Genomic DNA, 19,695 nt, shown 5'->3' on the forward strand with positions numbered 1-19,695 from the left:
ACCATTCAAAAAAATATGGTTAGAAAATTAATAACCTAAATTTAATTAAACTAAACTAAGCAAATTCTAAAAATCAGATAGCTGTCATATCCCCAGTATTTTTAAAAACGACAGAATTTGCTTAGTTTAGTTAGACCCCCCGAAAAGCGGAGAAGACCCCCGGAGAGCGGAAGAGAACCAGACGGCGGTGAAGAAGAAGGCCCCCCTGGTAAAAGAGCTAAAGAAGACAGGGGGGCCCCCCGGAGCAGACTAATAAATTATTTTAAAAACCCTGTGTCGTGTGTTTATTTACTTTTACACTTTGCCTCCAGGTGAATGGGTAGGGGTACGATGTACCCCATATTCATTCACTTAGGGTGGGGGGCCGGTATCTGGGGGCCCCCTTTTTAAGGGGGCTCCCAGATTCCGATAAGCCCTCCGCCCGCAGACCCCGACAACCAACGGCCAGGGTTGTCGGGAAGAGGCCCTGTCCTTATCAACATGGGGACAGGGTGCTCTGGGGTGGGGGGGCCGCAGTGTGCCCCCCTGCCCCAGAGCACCCAACCCCCCATGTTGAGGGCATGCGGCCTGGTATGGCTCAGGAGGGGGGGGTGCTCGCTCATCCCCACCCTCATTCCTGACCGGCCGGGCAGCGTGCTTTGGATACAGGTCTGGTATGGATTGTGGGGGGACCCCCTACGTCGGCTTTTCAGCATAGGGGGGCTCTCCCTACAACCCATACCAGACCTAAGGGCCTGGTATGCTCCTGGGGGGGGAACCCATGCCCGTTTTTTATTTAAAATTTGGCGTGGAGTTCCTTCTCAGGATGCATACCAAACGCCGCAGCTAGAATTGGCGGGAATCCAAGTCGGATCTTCCGTTGCTTCTATGACGGCTTTGTCTCCATCACGGCAAGCCAGCTCTGCGCTGGCTCCCGCAGTAGGGCTCGTAGGTGCTCAATCTCGCCGAGAAAGGGAGCGAGATTGACACAATATCGCGGTCACCCACTGTACATTAGGGTGTGCACCCCAGAACACAAACATACATGCTTGTATATCAGCAGAGCAGTGGACGGTGTCAGTACAGCAGAGATTGATGTCAGTTGGACAGTGAACACTCAGAATTTTTTTTGCATTTTTATTAATGCAGTTTACTATGCTTCAGTTAAGAATGAAGTCAGGAGCGATCAATACAGATCACTCACTGTGTTTACTCAGAAAAAGAAGAAGCCGGTTAATAAAATATTTACCAGCCCCTTCCCCACTCCTGAAAAGAGAGGAGAGAAGCTGGCAGCACTGCAGATGGAAGAGAGGAAGTACTCAGCACACCTTGTGCACACGCCTATGGCTGCCCTACATGCAGCAAAGTAGCTCATGCACCTTTCTGAGTGTCTTTTTTGCTGCATTTGGTGTGCTGTTAATAAGGGATGGTAACATGATTGTGATAGTTCGTAAACATGCACTAAATTGCATGATTGTATGCAAGTTCATGTAATGCTAAAGTGTGAATTCAGCCTTGGAGTTGTCTGTTTTCAACAACACAAAGTCCCTGAATTTGAAGAATCCTAAAATGATACCAATTTATAGATTTCTAGAGTAAACATTCTCAGTAAAAAAAAAAAGCAATAACCAAAACTGCACTTCATAAAACAAGGATATGAAAATTTATGAAATTTGCATTGTTATATTTTACAGGTATCTGCGTTCCAGTTGCTGAGACTATGTTGACAGCTCATATACCAGAACTTGAAGGGCGCCCAAAGAAGAACAGTCATACATCTAGTAAAGATATGAACTGGCAAGATATTAGGAGACATCACCCTAAAATGCCCCATATAAAAGGTAAGACTTGCTGCTATATGAAGAAGTTTCATGGTTTTACATAAGACATGTGTGAAAGCAGTGTTATCAAATAATAAAGACATTTTCATATACTGTATTTATGGAGGATCTGAATTGTCCAGGGTCAGGTTCCAGTTTAGGTCATGAAGAACACAGCTCCTGAATTAATTGGCAGTACCAGTGAGAAAGGCAGAGGAAGTGATTTAAAAAAAAATCTAATATTCTAAAACCAAACCTTTTTTTTTTTATAGTTTTGATAGCTGCTTCCTGTTTCCCATTAGGGAGACTTTCTGTTCTGAAGACACAACACAAACTGTAAGGTAATCCTTTCTTAGTCAGTTTTTTACCACAGCAAGTGCCCACATTAAAAAGATGTTCCCTTTTATTCCTGTTGCATTGACATGTCAAAATTAGTAAAAGATTCTGCCTGCCACATACCCCGAATTTTCAGATTTGTTTTCAGGCAATCTATGTCAGTTTCTTATATGGGAACTTTTTATTACTCTCTGCTTTGCATTGTTGTAAGGTAGGTACTCTCTCTTGGATTCACAATGGCTCATGCAGAAAGGTGTGCAGATAATTGGTAATTCTTGAGACTCAGGTGGACCAAGTAGGCATAAGAAGGAACTCATTAAAAAAAAATTATAATATTATTTACCTTAAGTAAGCCTGTATCTGTGGGAAGAACCAAAGCAGGTGGAACAAGCCAGGGACCCCTGACACTTAGTGCCCGTTCACACTACCGCAAATTGGGATCCGACTTGTGTTGCCCCAAGTCGCGCGACATGAGAAATTACATTAACGTGAATGAGAGCCGTCTTAATGCACACTACTGAAGTCGCTCTGACTTCAGAAAAGGTTCCTGTACTAATTCAAGGCGACTTCTAGGCGACTTGTAGCCATTGATTTCAATGGAAGTCGCCTCCAAAATCAGAGGAAGAGAAATTTACAGGAAGAGAAAATAGTTTTCTCAGGCAAACCCCTCCCTCCCAGAGAGCTGATTATTGTTTGATTGGCCACTGTTAAAGTTGTCCTGGAGGCAACTTGAAGTTGACTCGAAGTTGCCTCGAAGTTGCCTCGAAGTTGCCTTGGAGTTGCCTCAATTTGCCTCGCAAAGTCGCTGTAGTGTGAACCGGCACTTAGGACACAATGGACACCCTGCAATATTTTAGTTTGCTGGTGATTTTTGCCCATACTGAGAGTGTAGTCCTAACAAAACTAAGATGTACTTATAAGCTGGAGTCACATGCAAGTTCTTCATACCAGCAGTATCATTCCTGAGACCATGTCAAATAGAAGGATCTTCTTCTAAGGCCCCGTACACACGACCGAGTTTCTCGGCTGAATTCAGCCAGAAACTCGATCGGAGCTGAATTCTGCCGAGAAACCCGGCTGTGTGTACACTTTCGGCCGAGGAAGCCGACGAGTTCCTCGTCGAGCCAAATAGAGAACATGTTCTCTATTTCCTCGTTGTTCAATGAGGAAAGTTGGCTCGCCGAGATCCTCGGCGGCTTCACACAGAACTCGACGAGCAAAAACGATGAGTTTTGCCCGTCGAGTTCCTCGGACGTGTGTACGGGGCCTAAAAGGTACTTACAGGATCACATTTTTCCTGTTGGCTTCACCACTTAGGTTATGCCTCAATCAATCATTAGTTTCATGGCAATTTTTTTTAAATGTACTAACAAAACCTTGACATTAAACAAACAAACTCTTGCCTTTTTTGTATGTCATCATACTTGTTTGTTATTATTGCTGATTTTTGCTTTTTAATTTATAGGACATGAAGGAGACCCTTGCCTTCGTTCAACTGACTGCATTGAAGGTTATTGCTGTGCTCGCCATTTTTGGACCAAAATCTGCAAACCAGTACTACGACAAGGAGAAGTTTGCACAAAGATACGGAAAAAAGGCTCTCATGGATTGGAGATCTTTCAGCGATGCGACTGTGCTAAGGGCTTGTCTTGCAAAGTATGGAAAGATGCCACATTTTCTTCAAAATCAAGACTGCACATTTGTCAGAAAATCTAAGCCATTAGAATCATTTATACAAAAGATTGTTTTCTTGAAGGAGGATACTATTGATCCACATATATGAAGGACATTGAATACTGAGAATGACACTGAACTGAAAGGGGATGTATATTATGAACTGGAGCTAATGGACCATTCCTGTGTAAATAAACAATTTGTGACATTGACATTTCATAAAATGGCATTTATTATGGTAACAACGCATGCCCACTGATTTTACAACAATATATGAGCATTAAGTATATAAACATTATCTTCATTTGTGTATTCTGTTGAAACACTTTAACAAAATCCAAACATAGTTTTTTTTTTTTTTTTTTTTCTGTGCATTGGCATAGAGTGCTTTACATTAAAAGTAGAACAGATTTTGTCCAGGGAGTACAGCTACAGTGTTTTCACATGATGATCAATCATACTGCATTACAGTTACGGTATATCCTGTTCTTTGTCAAAAAAGTATTTTTCAGAACACAGAAATCTGGGTCAGCCAATTACTGGCAACTACCATACGTTTATAAAAGCTCAATTACGAATAACAGATCTATGCAAGTCAGATATTGCTGACACTGTGCCGACCAGATCTTTATTATTAAATTATACCAATTAACAGAAAGCACGCCTGCTCAACACAAAGTTCACCGTAGCATTTAAAATGGTTAGCGCACATGTGTTAGCTGTCCAGTTTGATACACTACAGTGTTTTTTTTTTTGTGGTTTACAGAATTAATATCCTGAAAAAATGGTATAGTAAAAAAGAGCAAGATGACACTGTATAATTTGCTAACTAAGAAGAATATCATCATTGTATGATGTTTACTACAGTAAAATAGAAAATATACACAGAATATATGATAGCAGTGGCTGCTTTGTCTTTTTCATCAGCATTAATTGCCTTTCTTATTCTTTACAGTTATTTATATTGTTCATTATAGACGCCCATGTTCAGGTTCTGATCTGGCTTTCATTAAAAATTAAATAAAGTAGTTATATTTGTTTTTTTTTATTATTGCGTGTAACTGTGTCTTGAATACTAATAAGTTACATGGAAAGGGTCAAAGTTGTACAAACCATGTTAAGGGGGCATGTTACCATTTAGATAGTTCTGACTGTTACACAAAAGTTTGGGACTTTATCATAATGATCAACAAACACAAAACAGTTGTGTGCAGTTTAAAATAAATGGCTCTATACTATTTGGTTATATATGTTTTGTAAACCACTTAAGGTGTAGTTGGCTCAGAGGCATAAAGGTATGTTTTCTATGATTTCCTCAAATTAGAAATAAGCTTCTTGTCTTTTTGATCTGTGATAATGTGATGACAAGTACATACCTTCTGTATGAAGAAGGCTCTGCCATCTTTTACAAAGAATTCATTGCAAGCTTTGCTGTTCCTTTGATCCCACCTCACCATAACCTGTCCGGTTACATTATCACTATGACTGTACATAGGGTGGCCAACATACCACTTAGTAAGTATATGTTCCTCACTAAATTAAATTGAAAATCTATCATGTATCGCTTACTTGGAGCACAATTTGTTGGGCTGTGATCTGTTTTTTGATGCTAACAGCCGTTGTAGTGACAGGATTGCAAGTTCTAAAGCCATTTGCAAGTCACACAATACTGACATTTTCAATTCTGTAAGGGCTGGAACCCATATGGTTGTCGTTTAATCAGTAGCAAAACCTTAGCCTAGCATACTGTAGTTGGTCAAAAATTTTAATACATTTTTGAAGGGCACTTTCCTGTTGAAATGGCTTGCCATGCTAGTTATAGTGCTGTGAATTATCACATCTAAAAATTAGGTCAAAAATGAATTACACTCTTTTTCTGACCTATGTAGCTGCAGGCACAGTTAAGCAATTCACCTTGAAAGTTCAAAACTGACGTGCTGTAGTCATTCTAATTGTGAGTTTAGCTTACTCTGTCTCCGCCATCCCAAAACACCCACTCTATGTTTACTTTAGAGCACCAGGGACCCAGTTTCATGGCAGCTAATTGTCCCAGGGACCGAGCGGGCGGGGGGAGTCGTGGTGGGTGGATAAGGGAATAGGAGCTTCATGGAGTTTGTCCTCAGCCCCCTTCACACCACAACCCTCCTTTAGAGCACTGTCCCCTCTTTATATCAGTGTCCACGGCCCCCCTTTACATCACAGATCCCCTTTAGGGCAGTCCACACAGCATCCTCAGTTCCCCTTCACATCACAGCCCCCTTTACATTACAGTGGCCCATTACATTGCAGTGCCATTTACATTAATGTAATGGGGAACTGTGATATAAAGGGGACTGCACTGTAAAGGGGGCACTGTAATATAATGGGGCTGTGATGTAAAGGGGACTGCCCTGTAAAGGGGGCATAGTGATATACTGTAAAGATTACTGTGCCCCTTTACAGCACAGACACCTTCATATTACAGTGCCCCTAGCAATCACAGCCTCCTCCATCACAGTGCCCCTGCAGTCTTCCCCACCCCCCTTTCCTCTCTAACATCACATTTCACCATTCCAAGCTCTGCTTCACTCCAACCTTTGGCAGGACAGAGGCTGTTATCAGTCTGTGTGTCCTCTCCCGGCACTTCCGCCCACCTGGCAGACTATGCCATCCTATCAGCAGGGCATGGGTGGCGAGGTGAGAGTCTGTGATAGCCCTGTGTGGACCGCAGTCATCACTTATCTTCTGTGGGCAGGCCAGTTATCAACAGGCCACAGACTAGCACCGGTCCGTGGCCTGGGGGTTGGGGACACCTGCTTTAAGAAATAGAAGCATAGTAGGCTGCTGAGTTGCTGCTGGGAGAGGCAAGCAGGCTGAGTGAAGCTGCATAGAGAAAAGATCTCAGTACTTCTGGTGATACATTTGTGGAATAATTTCTACACAGGGCCTGTTGCTACAAAGGGCAGTGAGGGTCTAATTTAAAGCTAATTCACTGCTTTTTAGGAATATGTAAACATTTAAATGACCATAGATATACTTTAATGCCAAAGATATACTTTAAGTTAAAATCTCTTGATATTTAGGTATGCCCATAATACTTAGACCATACATTTCATAATCCATACCGTTTTGCTTTCTGTAGTAAGTACATGCACAATTAACTACTATATATAATGCACAGAAAAAACAGGCATACTCTCCTTAATTGGTCACGGAGCTCCCTTGTACAGTCCACATTTTGTCCCTCTGCCTTGAGTTTTATGTACTACAGGGCATTTACAGATCACTTTTATTAAGGCAACATTTGTGCAATGTTTTTTTTGTCCAGCAGTAGAACTTATAGAAGATCCTGATGTCATTGTGGTAAGAATGATACTGCCTGGTATAGACCTTTTGTTCTATATATGTTTTTCTAGGACAAATAAAAAAATATGTAAAGCAAAATAGTAAAATAACAAGTCTATTCAAGTCCTGTGGTTTACTAAAGCAGCGCTAATTATCACTCCACTGAGTGTGACCAATCTTTTCTTATAAAATAGTTCATAAGAAGTGTAAAATTGAAGGAATATCTCCAAGTGTCCCCAAAAGTGCTTCTAAACTATATGGTGCTCTTCAATCCAAACAGCTTCCACCGTGTCTTACACACCCTTTCGGGTTTGTACTCACCACAAGCTTGAGTTTAGTAGGCACTGACAAGCAGTATATTCACTCCTCTCCCATATCAGCACTGCACTCGATCTCCCACACTGGCTCTCTGGATCTCCTGTTTCCATCTGTCTTATGAACTATATTATAAGAAAAGATTGGTCACACTGAGTGAAGTGATAATTAGCGCTGCTTTAGTAAACCACAGGACTTGAATAGACTTGTTATTTTACTATTTTGCTTTACATATCTATATATATATTAAAGCGGCTGCTGAATTGTTTATATTTTTATATTTCTATATATATATTTATGATTATCTTAGTGGTAACACTATTTTAAATATTTATATACCGTATTTATTTTAAATTGAGTTATTGGAATCCTGGGAATTCCTGAGCGCCGGGATAGTGAAAGGAGGCCAGAAACTTCACTATTTTTGCAAATAAAAAAATATAGTCGGGCATGTTTTAGTGGGGCTCAAAGATTAATTATGGGTGTCCACATTCCATTTAATTCTTAACCATTAAAAAATACAAACATTTAAGGGACTTTGCCAGACATTTGCAAAAAAAACCTCAAAACACAATAAAAACCTTTAGGAATAAACCACTAAGGAATATGTCACTTCTAAGCACATGTTGTGAGCATATTATGCAAATATGATCAATAATCATGAAACAAAAACACTAATAAATATCTAAATAATAATAGTCCAAAATGTGGAAAAAAGGTGAAATTACTTCAGTAATAATATTGCACTATGGGGTGCAAAATTTTCTTTTTTTTCTTTTTTTTTCTCTTCTTTCTTTGATTAAGAAGAATACTACCCTTTGTCATAGACTTTTTATGGATGCTATTTAATGCAGGATAGAGTATTGAAAATAAGATCCTGGAATGTCCGTGGATGGGGTACACCAGCTAAAAGAGCTGCAGTATTTGATATGTTGGAAGCGCATGACGTGGGACTGATCAGCTTACAGGAGACACACTATACCAATGAAATTAGGAAACAAGTTCAAAATAGGAAATTTCAATATCGATACCACTCGGTCCACAAAGGGGAGTGATGTTCACTTGTAAGCAGATCCGTATTGATGAGGAGGGTCGGTATGTATTTATTGTGTAATAGAAAACAGGGAATATGTTTTAGCAAATATATATATCCCTCATCCATTTAAATTGGAAGTTATATATAAATTTATGGATTTTATGATGGATAAAACTGGGATTCCTTTCATAGCAATGGGGGATTTTAATGAGGTAATAAATAAAAAATGGGATAGGTTTCCAAGGGAAAGTGTACAGAATGCCCCTGAGAGTCGGTTGTATCAGTTCTTACAGGAAGTAGGATATATTTGATATATGGAGAGTGAGAAACTCAGAGGAGTTGCAATATTCTTGTTACTCTAGTTCCTATTCCACATTAACCAGGATAGATTTAGTCCTGGGTAATGTGGAAGCATCTCAAATCATAAGGGAAATAGTATACCAGGCCAGAGGGTAATCGGACCATTCATTGGTGACAATAACGGTAAACCTGAACTAATGGGGGAACCTGAGGAGATATTACAGAAATTAAAAGAGTTTATAGAGTTCAATGAAGGCACGGTGACACAGGGGGTGATGTGGGATACACTGAAAGCATTCTTTAGGGGCCTATGTATCCAACAAATGGCCAAAATTAAGAAAGTATCAAGGGAATGGGAAAATAGGATTAGGAAGGAACTAGAGAATACAGAGAAGGAATATATTGAGAACCCAACATTGGAGAAACAATGAACATGGTTAAACAAGCAACAGGAGTATAGGGTTGAAATGATAAGAAAATCACCGCTTCCCACCCCCACACCCCCTCCTGTCCCATTAGCCCAAGAGTCTGTCCATGACCAGGTCGTTCGGGGCCAGCCCCGGCGTTCCCAACCACAAGTCCCACAACCGCTCACATTTTCCGGAGCAACCCCTATGCTGGTATATAACCTTTTCCATCCTTAACGTATTACCAAGTGCAGTGATCCACTCCCTAACCGTGGGGGGGCGCCTCGGATATCCAATGCAGCATAATCAGTTTCCTGGCCATGAATAGGGCCCTGGTGATGGCCTCTCTAGTGTGGGGTTCCCACTCTAGCTCGTCCAGAAGATTCAGGAGGCACTGCTTAGGGTCTAATGGGATCGAAACCTGGAACACTGTGTTTAGTGTGTCTGTCACTCCCGCCCAGTAGGTGTGCAACTTGGGGCAGCGCCAAAGCATGTGTATCAAATCCCCGTGATCCCTTTTACACCTTGCACATATCAGTGTGGGCCGCACTCCCATAAGATGCAATCTGTGGGCGTATAGTATACTCTTAGGAGTGTATACAGTTGTGTCAGGCGCTGTGTTACATTCAGGGAACAGCTGGTAACCGATTGCAGGGCCTCCTCCCATTGCTCCTCATCCAGGGGCCTACGTCCACTTCCCACTTCCTCCTGACTGTCAGAGGGTGTTTCTTAAGGTACCTGCAAAGCAGTATATTATAGCTCTGGGATATAAACCCCTTAGACATCTCTGCACTCTTAAGCTGGGAGAGGATTGGAAGGGAGTCCACATGCCACTCCGAGGCCCTGGACTGGGCGACAAATGCATGTCTAAGCTGCATGTAGTAGAAGAACATGCTCGCTGGTAGCTGGTATGTCTCCCTCAGCGTCTCAAAAGGCAATAAGCCACCATTACCCAAAATCTGTGTTAAATAGCGGATCCCATACCTCTTCCACCTTTCCCCTTGTTGCAGTTTGGCTAGTTCGGGATACGAGTCATTTGCCCAAATAGGGCTAAACTCGGTAACCCCCGAGGCCCCTTGTAAATACTTGGTCTTGTTCCATATCTTTTGTATTAGGCTATATGTGGGAAAGCTTTTATGGGATCTTTCAAAGGCCAAGGACTCAAGCGCTGTCGGGATTGACTCTCCCCCCACCGTCCTGAGCATAATATGCTCAGAATAAGAGATTATTTCAAAAGCAAGTTGCCTTTGGGGAGGGGGAAAGCATCGGGAGAATGCTAGCCCATTTAGTAAGAACCAATTCCTCCCCCTCCACGGTACCCACGATTAACACACTTAATGGAGAAATTTCCACACAGGTGTCAGTGATTACAGATACATTTAGAGAATATTATGACAAGTTATATAGGTCACAAGGGGTGGCGGGAGCGGAGGAATTGGAAGGTTTTTTTTGAGAACTTAGAATTACCGACTCACACGGAGACAGAGAAAGAGCAAATGGAGGCCCCAATAACCCTTGAAGAGGTACAATTAGCAGTTACTGAGATGGCTAATCAGAAGTCCCCTGGACCGGATGGACTTCCGGTAGAGACCTATAAATACTACGGGAAAGTGGCTACTCCAGAACTCCTTAAAGTATTGAACTGGGCAAAAGAAAGGGGGGAAGTTTCCCACCTCCATGACTGAAGCTACAATAATAGTATTGCACAAGGAAGGGAAGAATCCATTAGAGACAACATCATATCGACCTATTTCCCTTCTTTGTGTAGATGCTAAAATATTGGCTAAAATAATGGCGGGTAGGTTAAATAAAATTGTTGCGAGACTCAGGCCCCATACACACGGGAGGATTTATCCGCGGATACGGTCCAGCGGACCGTTTCCGCGGATAAATCCTCTCGAGGATTTCAGCAGATTTTAATGCGATGGAGTGTACTCACCATCGCATTGAAATCCGCGCCAAAATCCTCTGGCGATGACGTGTCGCGCCGTCGCCGCGATTATGACGCGGCGACGGCGCGACGCTGTCATATAAGGAATTCCACGCATGCGTTGAATCATTGCGGACGCATGCGGGGCTCCCTTCGGACGGATGGATTCGGTGAGTCTGTACAGACCAGCGGAATCCATCCGTGGGATCCGATTCCAGCGGATAGATATTCTGTGCATGTCGACAAATATCTATCTGCTGGAATTCGGAAATATCCGCGGATAAATAATCCGCGGATAAATATCCGCGGAGTGTACACACCATAGAATCTATCCGCTGAAACCCATTCGATGGGATTTATCTGCGGATAGATTCTATGGTGTGTATGGGGCCTTATACAGCAGGACCAAACTGGATTTATTCCGAGCAGATCAACCAGCATGAATATTAGGAGGGTATTTCCTAACTTGCAAATGCCAATAGAGAATGGGGACACAAGAGCAGTAATGTCCTTAGATGTGGTCAAAGCTTTTGACAGCTTGGAATGGGGGTATATCTGGCATGTTTTGGAAGTCTTTGGGTTTGGCCCAAAATTTATTAGGTGGGTCAAAATATTGTACAACGGCCCTAGTGCGAGAGTTAGAGTCAACAATGACTATTCGGCTAAGGTTCAGTTAGAGAGGGGCACGAGGCAGGGGTGCCCATTGTCACTGGCCACTGCAATAAGAACATATACAAAAATGGAGGGATTCGTGAGACCGACTGGGGAGGAGAGAATTGCTCTCTATGCGGACGATGTTCTCCTCTTCCTCGGTGACACGGATCACTCCATCAAACAGGCAATGACGATTTTCAGAAAATTTGGAAGACTCTCAGGATTGGTCAAAAATTGGGAGAAATCAGCATTAATGCCGGTAGACCCAATGAGAACCCCGACATTGGTAGAAATCCTACAGTTGGAGATAGTGGGGAGTATGAAATACTTAGGAATATATATAACAAGTGACCTTAACAAATATATAGGGAATAATTTAGTCCCCCTTTTGTCTAAATTTAAAAATAAAATACACTACGCCGCCGTAACTTAGTGAGGCAGGTCCCGTATTCACAAAGAACTTGCGCACTAAGTTACGGCGGCGTAGTGTAACTGTGCCGGCGTAAGCCTGCGCAATTCAAAGTAGGCTGGTGTGGGCGTGTTGTATGCTTTGTTGACGCTTTTAATGAACGGCGAAAGCGCCGTCCGTGAACGTATCCCAGTGCGCATGCTCAAAATTTCGCTGCAAATAGTCAATGCTTTCGACGTAACTTACGTCCAGCCCCATTCACGGACAACTTACGCAAACAACGTAAAATACGACGCTGTTCGTTCGTTTCCGACGTCCATACCTAACATTACTTTACGCCGGCGTATGTCTTACGTAAACAACGTATCTTGATACGCCGGGCGCACGTACGTTCGTGAATCGGCGTATCTAGCTAATTAGCATATTTAATGCAGAAATATACGGAAGCGCCACCTAGCGGCCAGCGTAAATATGCACCCTAAGATACGACGGCATAGGAGACTTACGCCGCTCGTATCTAGGCAACTGTGTGGCATATCTGATTCTATGAATCAGGCGCCGAGTTGCGACGGCCCACACTCAGTATGGAAAGCAGCAAGGTCACTGGGAGGACAGGGTGGTGTAACAGAATATGCACCCCTGTGGAATAACAGGAACCTCCAGGAGCTGGAGTTAGTCGGGGAAATTAGGGAATGGGCAGCAAAGGGGATAGTCAGATTGGCTCAGCTATACAAAGGAAGAACCTTAAAAACGTTTGCCGTTTTTAAACAGGAATATGACATACCTAATCATACGTTTTATAGGTATCTCCAAATTAGACATGCTCTAAATGTCCAGTTTGATAGAGTAGGACCAACGTGGGATAGGACCCTCATCACACAAAAACTGGGTGGTAGTAGTGAGATGAGGGGGTATATCTCTGTAATCTATCCATGTATATGCGAAGGAAGCATTGAGGGCCCGGAACAGCTCAAAAGTAGAGAGAAATGGGAGGAAGATCTGGGGACCATAACAGATAGATAATTTAGGAAGATATTGGAGAGAGGAAATATGGTGACAGTCTCGCCCGCACATAAATTTTAATTTCTGAAGATCATACACAGGACGTATTACACACCAAAAAGATTATTTAACTTCGGGTGGAGAGTAGACCCGAGATTCCCTAGATGCCAGGACACGGGGGACCTGATACACATGTTATGGAGGTGCCCAAAATTGTTTAGGTACTGGCAAGGGATCCTCAATGTTATAAACAAGATATATAAAACGAAGTTGGAGATGGACCCCAGAACGTGTATTTTGGAACTGGGGGAAAAAATTTGCCGAGTAGCCAGTACAATAAAAGCAGTGCTAAGGTGCCTCTTTCAAGCAAGAAAACTAATTGCCCAAAGGTGGTAAGCAGAGAATCCCCCATCAGTAAGAGAGTGGATCAATGTAGTAACTGAAACAATATGGAAGGAAAAGGTAGTATATATTAAGAGAAGGAACATCAGGGAATTCGGTGAAATGTGGAACCCTTGGTTGGAAAAAATGGGATATACCATATGAAAGGAAAATCCATTAACCCTGATAGCAAAAAGGAGGGGGGGGGGGGGGATCGAATAAATGTATGATATTGAAAAGATTATGCTATATGAGTAATAAGAAATGATAACACCAAGGTTTTATATGGATGCAATCTGTTTTTTATATGATAAAGAAAACTAATAAAGAATATAAAAATTAAAAAATGATATTCCACTCCAAATCCCTACCACAGATCGATTGTATTGTGGGTGAAAAAACGAACACTGCTTCCTCCGAGTGCAATGCCTGCTTACCTCAGCAAAAGACCCCCACGAGTCAAAAAAAACGTTGGATATATAAATCTTGGATGAAAAGGAAACATCAAACCCTGGCCCAGTTAATAGCCAATAATCGATCAGACTTGTGGGGAGTGGACCCGGGCCGTGGCTGGAGAGGCCTGGACCAGTTATCGGAGCAGTTCCCAGGGTACACAAAGAGGAATATATTGGATCCAGGACACAGCTGATGTTTCCTTTTCATCCAAGATCTATATATCCAAGGTGTTCTTTAACCCTTTGGGGTCTTTCGCTGAGGTAAGCAGGCATTGCACTCAGAGGTGGCTTTGTTAGTTTTTTGAATCATCCACTATGCAATTGATCTGTAAATTTGGAGTGGAATATTATCACTGGAGTAATTTCACCTTTATTTTTTACATTTTGGACTTTTTAAGTGGACTATTATTATTTAGATAGTTATTAGTGTTTTTGTTTTATAATTATTGATCATATTTGCATATTATGTTCACATCATTGTGCTTAGGGGTTTTATATTCCTTGGTGGTTAATGCTAGCACCATGCACAATATTATTCATTGGATTAGCGCACTATTATTCCTTTACCTAATTGACTATGAGTGTAAGATCACTACTGTATAGTTGCAGCTGTCCTGCTTATACACTATTATTATTATTTTCATCACCACAAATAGCAGCGATTGGGTATTCTGTATACTCAATAAAAACCCTATTTACGTGTATTCATTCTTAATATAATTTTTATTGAATTCAATATACAAAAATACATTCACTACTCTACCATGTAAAGCAAACATACTTTATTCCTTTAGTAAAATAACCTTATTGTCTCAGAAATAGACATTTCTTCCATGAAACATATATATAACCCAAGTTTTAGAGTTTCCTCTGTATATATATATATATATATATATATATATATATATATATATACACACACACAGTATCTCACAAAAGTATCTCACAAAAGTGAGTACACCCCTCACATTTTTGTAAATATTTTATTATATCTTTTCCTGTGACAACACTGAAGAAATTACACTTTGCTACAATGTAAAGTAGTGAGCTTGTATAACAATGTAAATTTGCTGTCCCCTCAAAATAACTCAACACACAGCCATAAATGTCTAGACCACTGGTAACAAAAGTGAGTATATAAGTTAAACAGTCCAAATTGGTCCCAATTAACCATTTTCCTCCTGGTGTCATGTGACTCGTTAGTGTTACGAGTTCTCAGGTGTTAATGGGGAGCAGGTGCATTAAATTTAGTGTTATCGCTCTCACTCTCTCATACTGGTGACTGAAATTCCAAAATGGCACCTTATGGCAAAGAACTCTCTGAGGATCTGAAAAAAAGAATTGTTGCTCCACAGAGAGATGGCCTAGGATATAAGAAGATTGGCAAGACCCTGAAACTGAGCTGCAGCACGGTGGCCTAGACCATACAGCAGTTTAACAGGACATCTACTCAGAACAGGCCTCGCCATGGTCGACCAAAGAAGTTAAGTGCATGTGCTCACGTCATATCCAGTGATTGTCTTTGGGAAATAGATGTATGGGTGCTTCCAGCATTGCTGCAGATGTTGATGGGGTGGGGGGGGGGGGTCAGCCTGTTAGTGCTCAGACCATATGCCACACACTGCATCAAATTGGTCTGCATGGCTGTCATCCCAGAAGGAAGCCTCTTCTAAAGATGATGCACAAGAAAGCCCGCAAACAGTTTGCTAACGACAAGGAGACTAAGGATATGGCTTACTGGAACTGTGGTCTGATGAGACCAGGATAAACGTATTTGGTGAGGAGTACAAAGACAAGTGTGTCTTGCCTACAGTCAAGCATGGTGGTGGGAGTGTCATGGTCTGGGGCTGCATGAGTGCTGCCGGCACTGGGAGCTACAGTTCATTGAGGGAACCATGAATGCCAACATGTACTGGACATACTGAAGCAGAGCATGATCCCCTCCCTTCAGAGACGGAGCCGCAGGGCAGTATTCCAACATGATAACAACCCCAAACACACCTCCAAGAGGACCATTGCCTTGCTAAAGAAGCTGAGGGTAAAGGTGATGAATTGACCAAGCATGTCTCCAAAACTAAACCGTATAAAGCATCTGTGAGGCATCCTCAAATGGAAGGTGGAGGAGCCCAAGGTCTCTAACATCCACCAGCTCTATGATGTCGTCATGGAAGAGTGGAAGAGGACTCCAGTGGCAACCTGTGAAGCTCTGGTGAACTCTATGCCCAAGAGGGTTAAGAAAGTGAGAGATGATACCGCTCTAAAAACTGCTGATCCCTTGACTTTGCTTTCGTCCCACTAAACCAAAAGGGTGCTGGCTATGCACAGGTGCATTGGATAGAAGAAGATCCTGGACTGCCGCACTCCTTAAAACTATGGGCCAGATCCACGTACCTGATTTTCAGGGCAAAAAAGTGTGCAGTGCAGTATACGGCGATAAATACGGTAATAAAAAGAAAAAGAGAGATTATTATCTACGTCCATGTGTGAAACAAATATATATCATAACCAATATGGTGAAAAAAGTGATGTGGGTATACCATAAATTAATAAAGTATTAGACAATACTACAATAATAAATAAATGAATGATTGAATGTGAATGTGAAGAAAGGAAAAAATTGTGTATCGGTATGTGTATAGGCACACACGGACATATAAGGTGTCACAAAATTCACACACAATATTTGTGTACTGTGATATAAAATGATTTGAAATGTACATATATTGCTTAAAGTGGATGTAATGGGCTCATATAATGATCAAAATGATCATTGGTGAATGATATCAAGTATAGAGCTCATTAAAAAAACAACAAAAAAATTATATGTAAATCACAAATATGTAAAAATATAGTATAGTATTGTATATATATGATTATGATACTATACGCTGTACCATGTCATTCTGGTTTGGATGCCATTTTGAAGCATCTAGATCTTCCTAATATTATTATGCGAAAAATGCTCAAAGAGACACATACTAATGTAGCATGGAATATAATGGACAAACCAGAGATGACATTATGGTATACTGTACGTAAAGGGCTGAACTCTTCTAAGACCCCATTGTCTTCTATCTTCCATTTTCTATTTAAATTAAATTATGCGAACAGCACAGTATCATGTGCAGAAAAACTATACATGCAGTCCGCAGGTGCATCTGAAAAAATAATAAAATAAAAATAGAAAATAAAAAAAGGAAGAATGAAAGATGAAAATTGCTTCGACATTCACAATGTTTCAAAAAGTGTTGCTATCTTGGATTGTACCAATAAAATATGGAGAAATGCTGCAATTGACCAAAGCTGGATATCATATGTCTTACACCTCGTAAGGAACATAATTACATACTAAAGGTTCCCATTTGCAATCTCACTTCCTCCAACAAGGATGTTAAACGATGACATGAAATTTGTGCCATATACTGAACCAATCCGGTCCAATATGGCAAAAGATCAATAATACAAAAACAGCACAAAAGGAGTGAATCCCATTTCCCCTACTCCCGCTTCAAGACCTAGCCATCCATAACCTCATGTGTGACATAAAAAAATATATATATATTCTTAGAGGATGTATGAATGAATAAATAACATGAGATGGATGGTATGTGATGTGGGAGGGGAATGTTAGGGGAAGACTTACTAACTTACTTACTAACCCATGTTATTTATATATTTTTCAAGATTTTTTGATACTATTATACACAAGGTCATGGATGGCTAGGTTTTGAAGTGGTGGCAAGGAGAACAGGATTTAGATTTCTTTTGTGCTATTTTTGTATTATTGATTGTTTTGTTACATTGGACCGGACTAGTTCAGTATATGGCATAAATTCTATGTTTATTATCTAACATTCGTGTTGGAGGAAGCGAGACCGCATATGGGAAATCTTGGCTTGTAATTTATAGTGCCTCTGTATTCTGGCCACTCCCTTACAAACACCACTATTTAGTAAGTCTTCCCCTAACATTCCCCCTCCCACATCACATACCATCCATCTCATGTTATTTATACATTCATATATTCTCTAAGAATATATATATATATATATATATATATATATATATATATTTTTGTGATCACACATGAGGTTATGGATGGCTAGGTCTTGAAGCGGGAGTAGGGGAAATGGGATTCACTCCTTTTGTGCTGTTTTTGTATTATTGATCTTTTGCCATATTGGACCGGATTGGTTCAGTATATGGCACAAATTTCATGTCATTGTTTAACAGCTTGCCGACCAGCCGCCGTTGTTTTACAGCGGCAGGTCGGCTCCCCTGCGCGAGAGCCCGTAGCTATATGTCGGCTCTCGCGCAGGCCACTAGGGGCGCGTGCGCGCCGCTGGAGGCGAGCGCCCCATGCTCTCCCCCGACTCCCGTGCGCGTGCCCGGTGGGCACGATCGCCGCCGGGCACACGCGATCGCTCGAGAGCGGGGACCGGGAGCTGTGTGTGTAAACACACAGCTCCCGGTCCTGTCAGGGGAGAAATTCTGATCTTCTGTTCATACAACGTATGAACAGAAGATCAGTCATTTCCCCTAGTGAGGCCACCCCCCTACAGTTAGAACACACCCAGGGAACATACTTAACCCCTTCCCCGCCCCTAGTGTTAACCCCTTCACTGACAGTGGCATTTTTATAGCACTGAACGCTATAAAAATGCCAATGGTCCCAAAAATGTGTCAAAAGTGTCCGAAGTGTCCGCCATAATGTCACAGTACCGATAAAAAATTGCTGATAGCCGCCATTACTTAATAAATTAATAAAAATGCCAAAAAAATACCCTCTATTTTGTAAACGCTAAAACTTTTGCGCAAACCAATCAATAAACGCTTATCGCAATTTTATTTTACGAAAAATATGTAGAAGAATACGTATCAGCCTAAACTTATCACTGTTTTCTAGCTGCTCTAACACCATTTTTGACATAAAGGGACACTTTTGGTTGCTATGGACAATCTACAGTTTGCAGGCAGAAAGAACAGTTTTTATTATATAAAAGTACATGTAGGGCACTGGGCAGACCACTAGGGACAAGGGGGGGGTGTATTTTTTACATACAGTACTGTAATCTATAAGATTACAGTATACTGTATGTATTGTGTTTGTTTACCTTTTTGAATTTGGCGCAGTTCTCCGCTGCCGTGCGTCGTAACGTCACAGAGGCACTGTGTGAATCAAGCAAGGTCCCGCTCGCTCACACAGCGCGGTGGCATCGCTGGATCCAGGGACAAGGTAAGTAAACCAAGCCTGTGGATTCAGCGAGGCGAGCACGAGTCTGACTCGGGGTTACCGATCGTAACCCAAAAATCTCACCCCGAGTCAGACTCGGGAATACCGCCAGGGGGGTTAATGGTAACTGAACAGGAGAGAGGGTGGATTGCAGTGTGTGGGGTTTATTAAAATGAGTAAAGCTTATTCAAATTGGATGTGGCTCAATATGGGTAATCAAAAAACACCTAAAGCATTCTATTTTGCAAAATGTGCTGGTTTGTCACTTCTTTATCTACACCTGCATTACAGCAAGATATCAGTTCCAGTGTGTGTACTGAGGTTAAAGCACAACACAGAGAGGAAGACAATCCACAACTAGATAAAGGGTGGTGGATCAGAGTTGAAGAAGAGATTGACAACTCAAAACGGGATTGAATAATTTTATATAACAGCCAAGG

General features: G+C 41.6%; 1 protein-coding gene across 1 annotated transcript in view; it reads left to right on the plus strand.

The window, feature by feature from the left end:
- DKK2 (dickkopf WNT signaling pathway inhibitor 2) overlaps positions 1–4,837 on the plus strand; it is a 124,168-nt gene extending 119,331 nt beyond the window's left edge. Inside the window, exons 3-4 of the mRNA XM_040329664.1 lie at positions 1,674–1,820; positions 3,601–4,837. Coding sequence (XP_040185598.1) covers positions 1,674–1,820; positions 3,601–3,851 — 398 coding nt within the window. The 3' untranslated portion in view covers positions 3,852–4,837. The remainder of the gene's footprint in view (positions 1–1,673; positions 1,821–3,600) is intronic.
- Positions 4,838–19,695: the final 14,858 nt, after the last annotated feature.

Source organism: Rana temporaria, chromosome 1, assembly GCF_905171775.1.
Source record: "Rana temporaria chromosome 1, aRanTem1.1, whole genome shotgun sequence".
Taxonomy (NCBI): domain Eukaryota; kingdom Metazoa; phylum Chordata; class Amphibia; order Anura; family Ranidae; genus Rana; species Rana temporaria.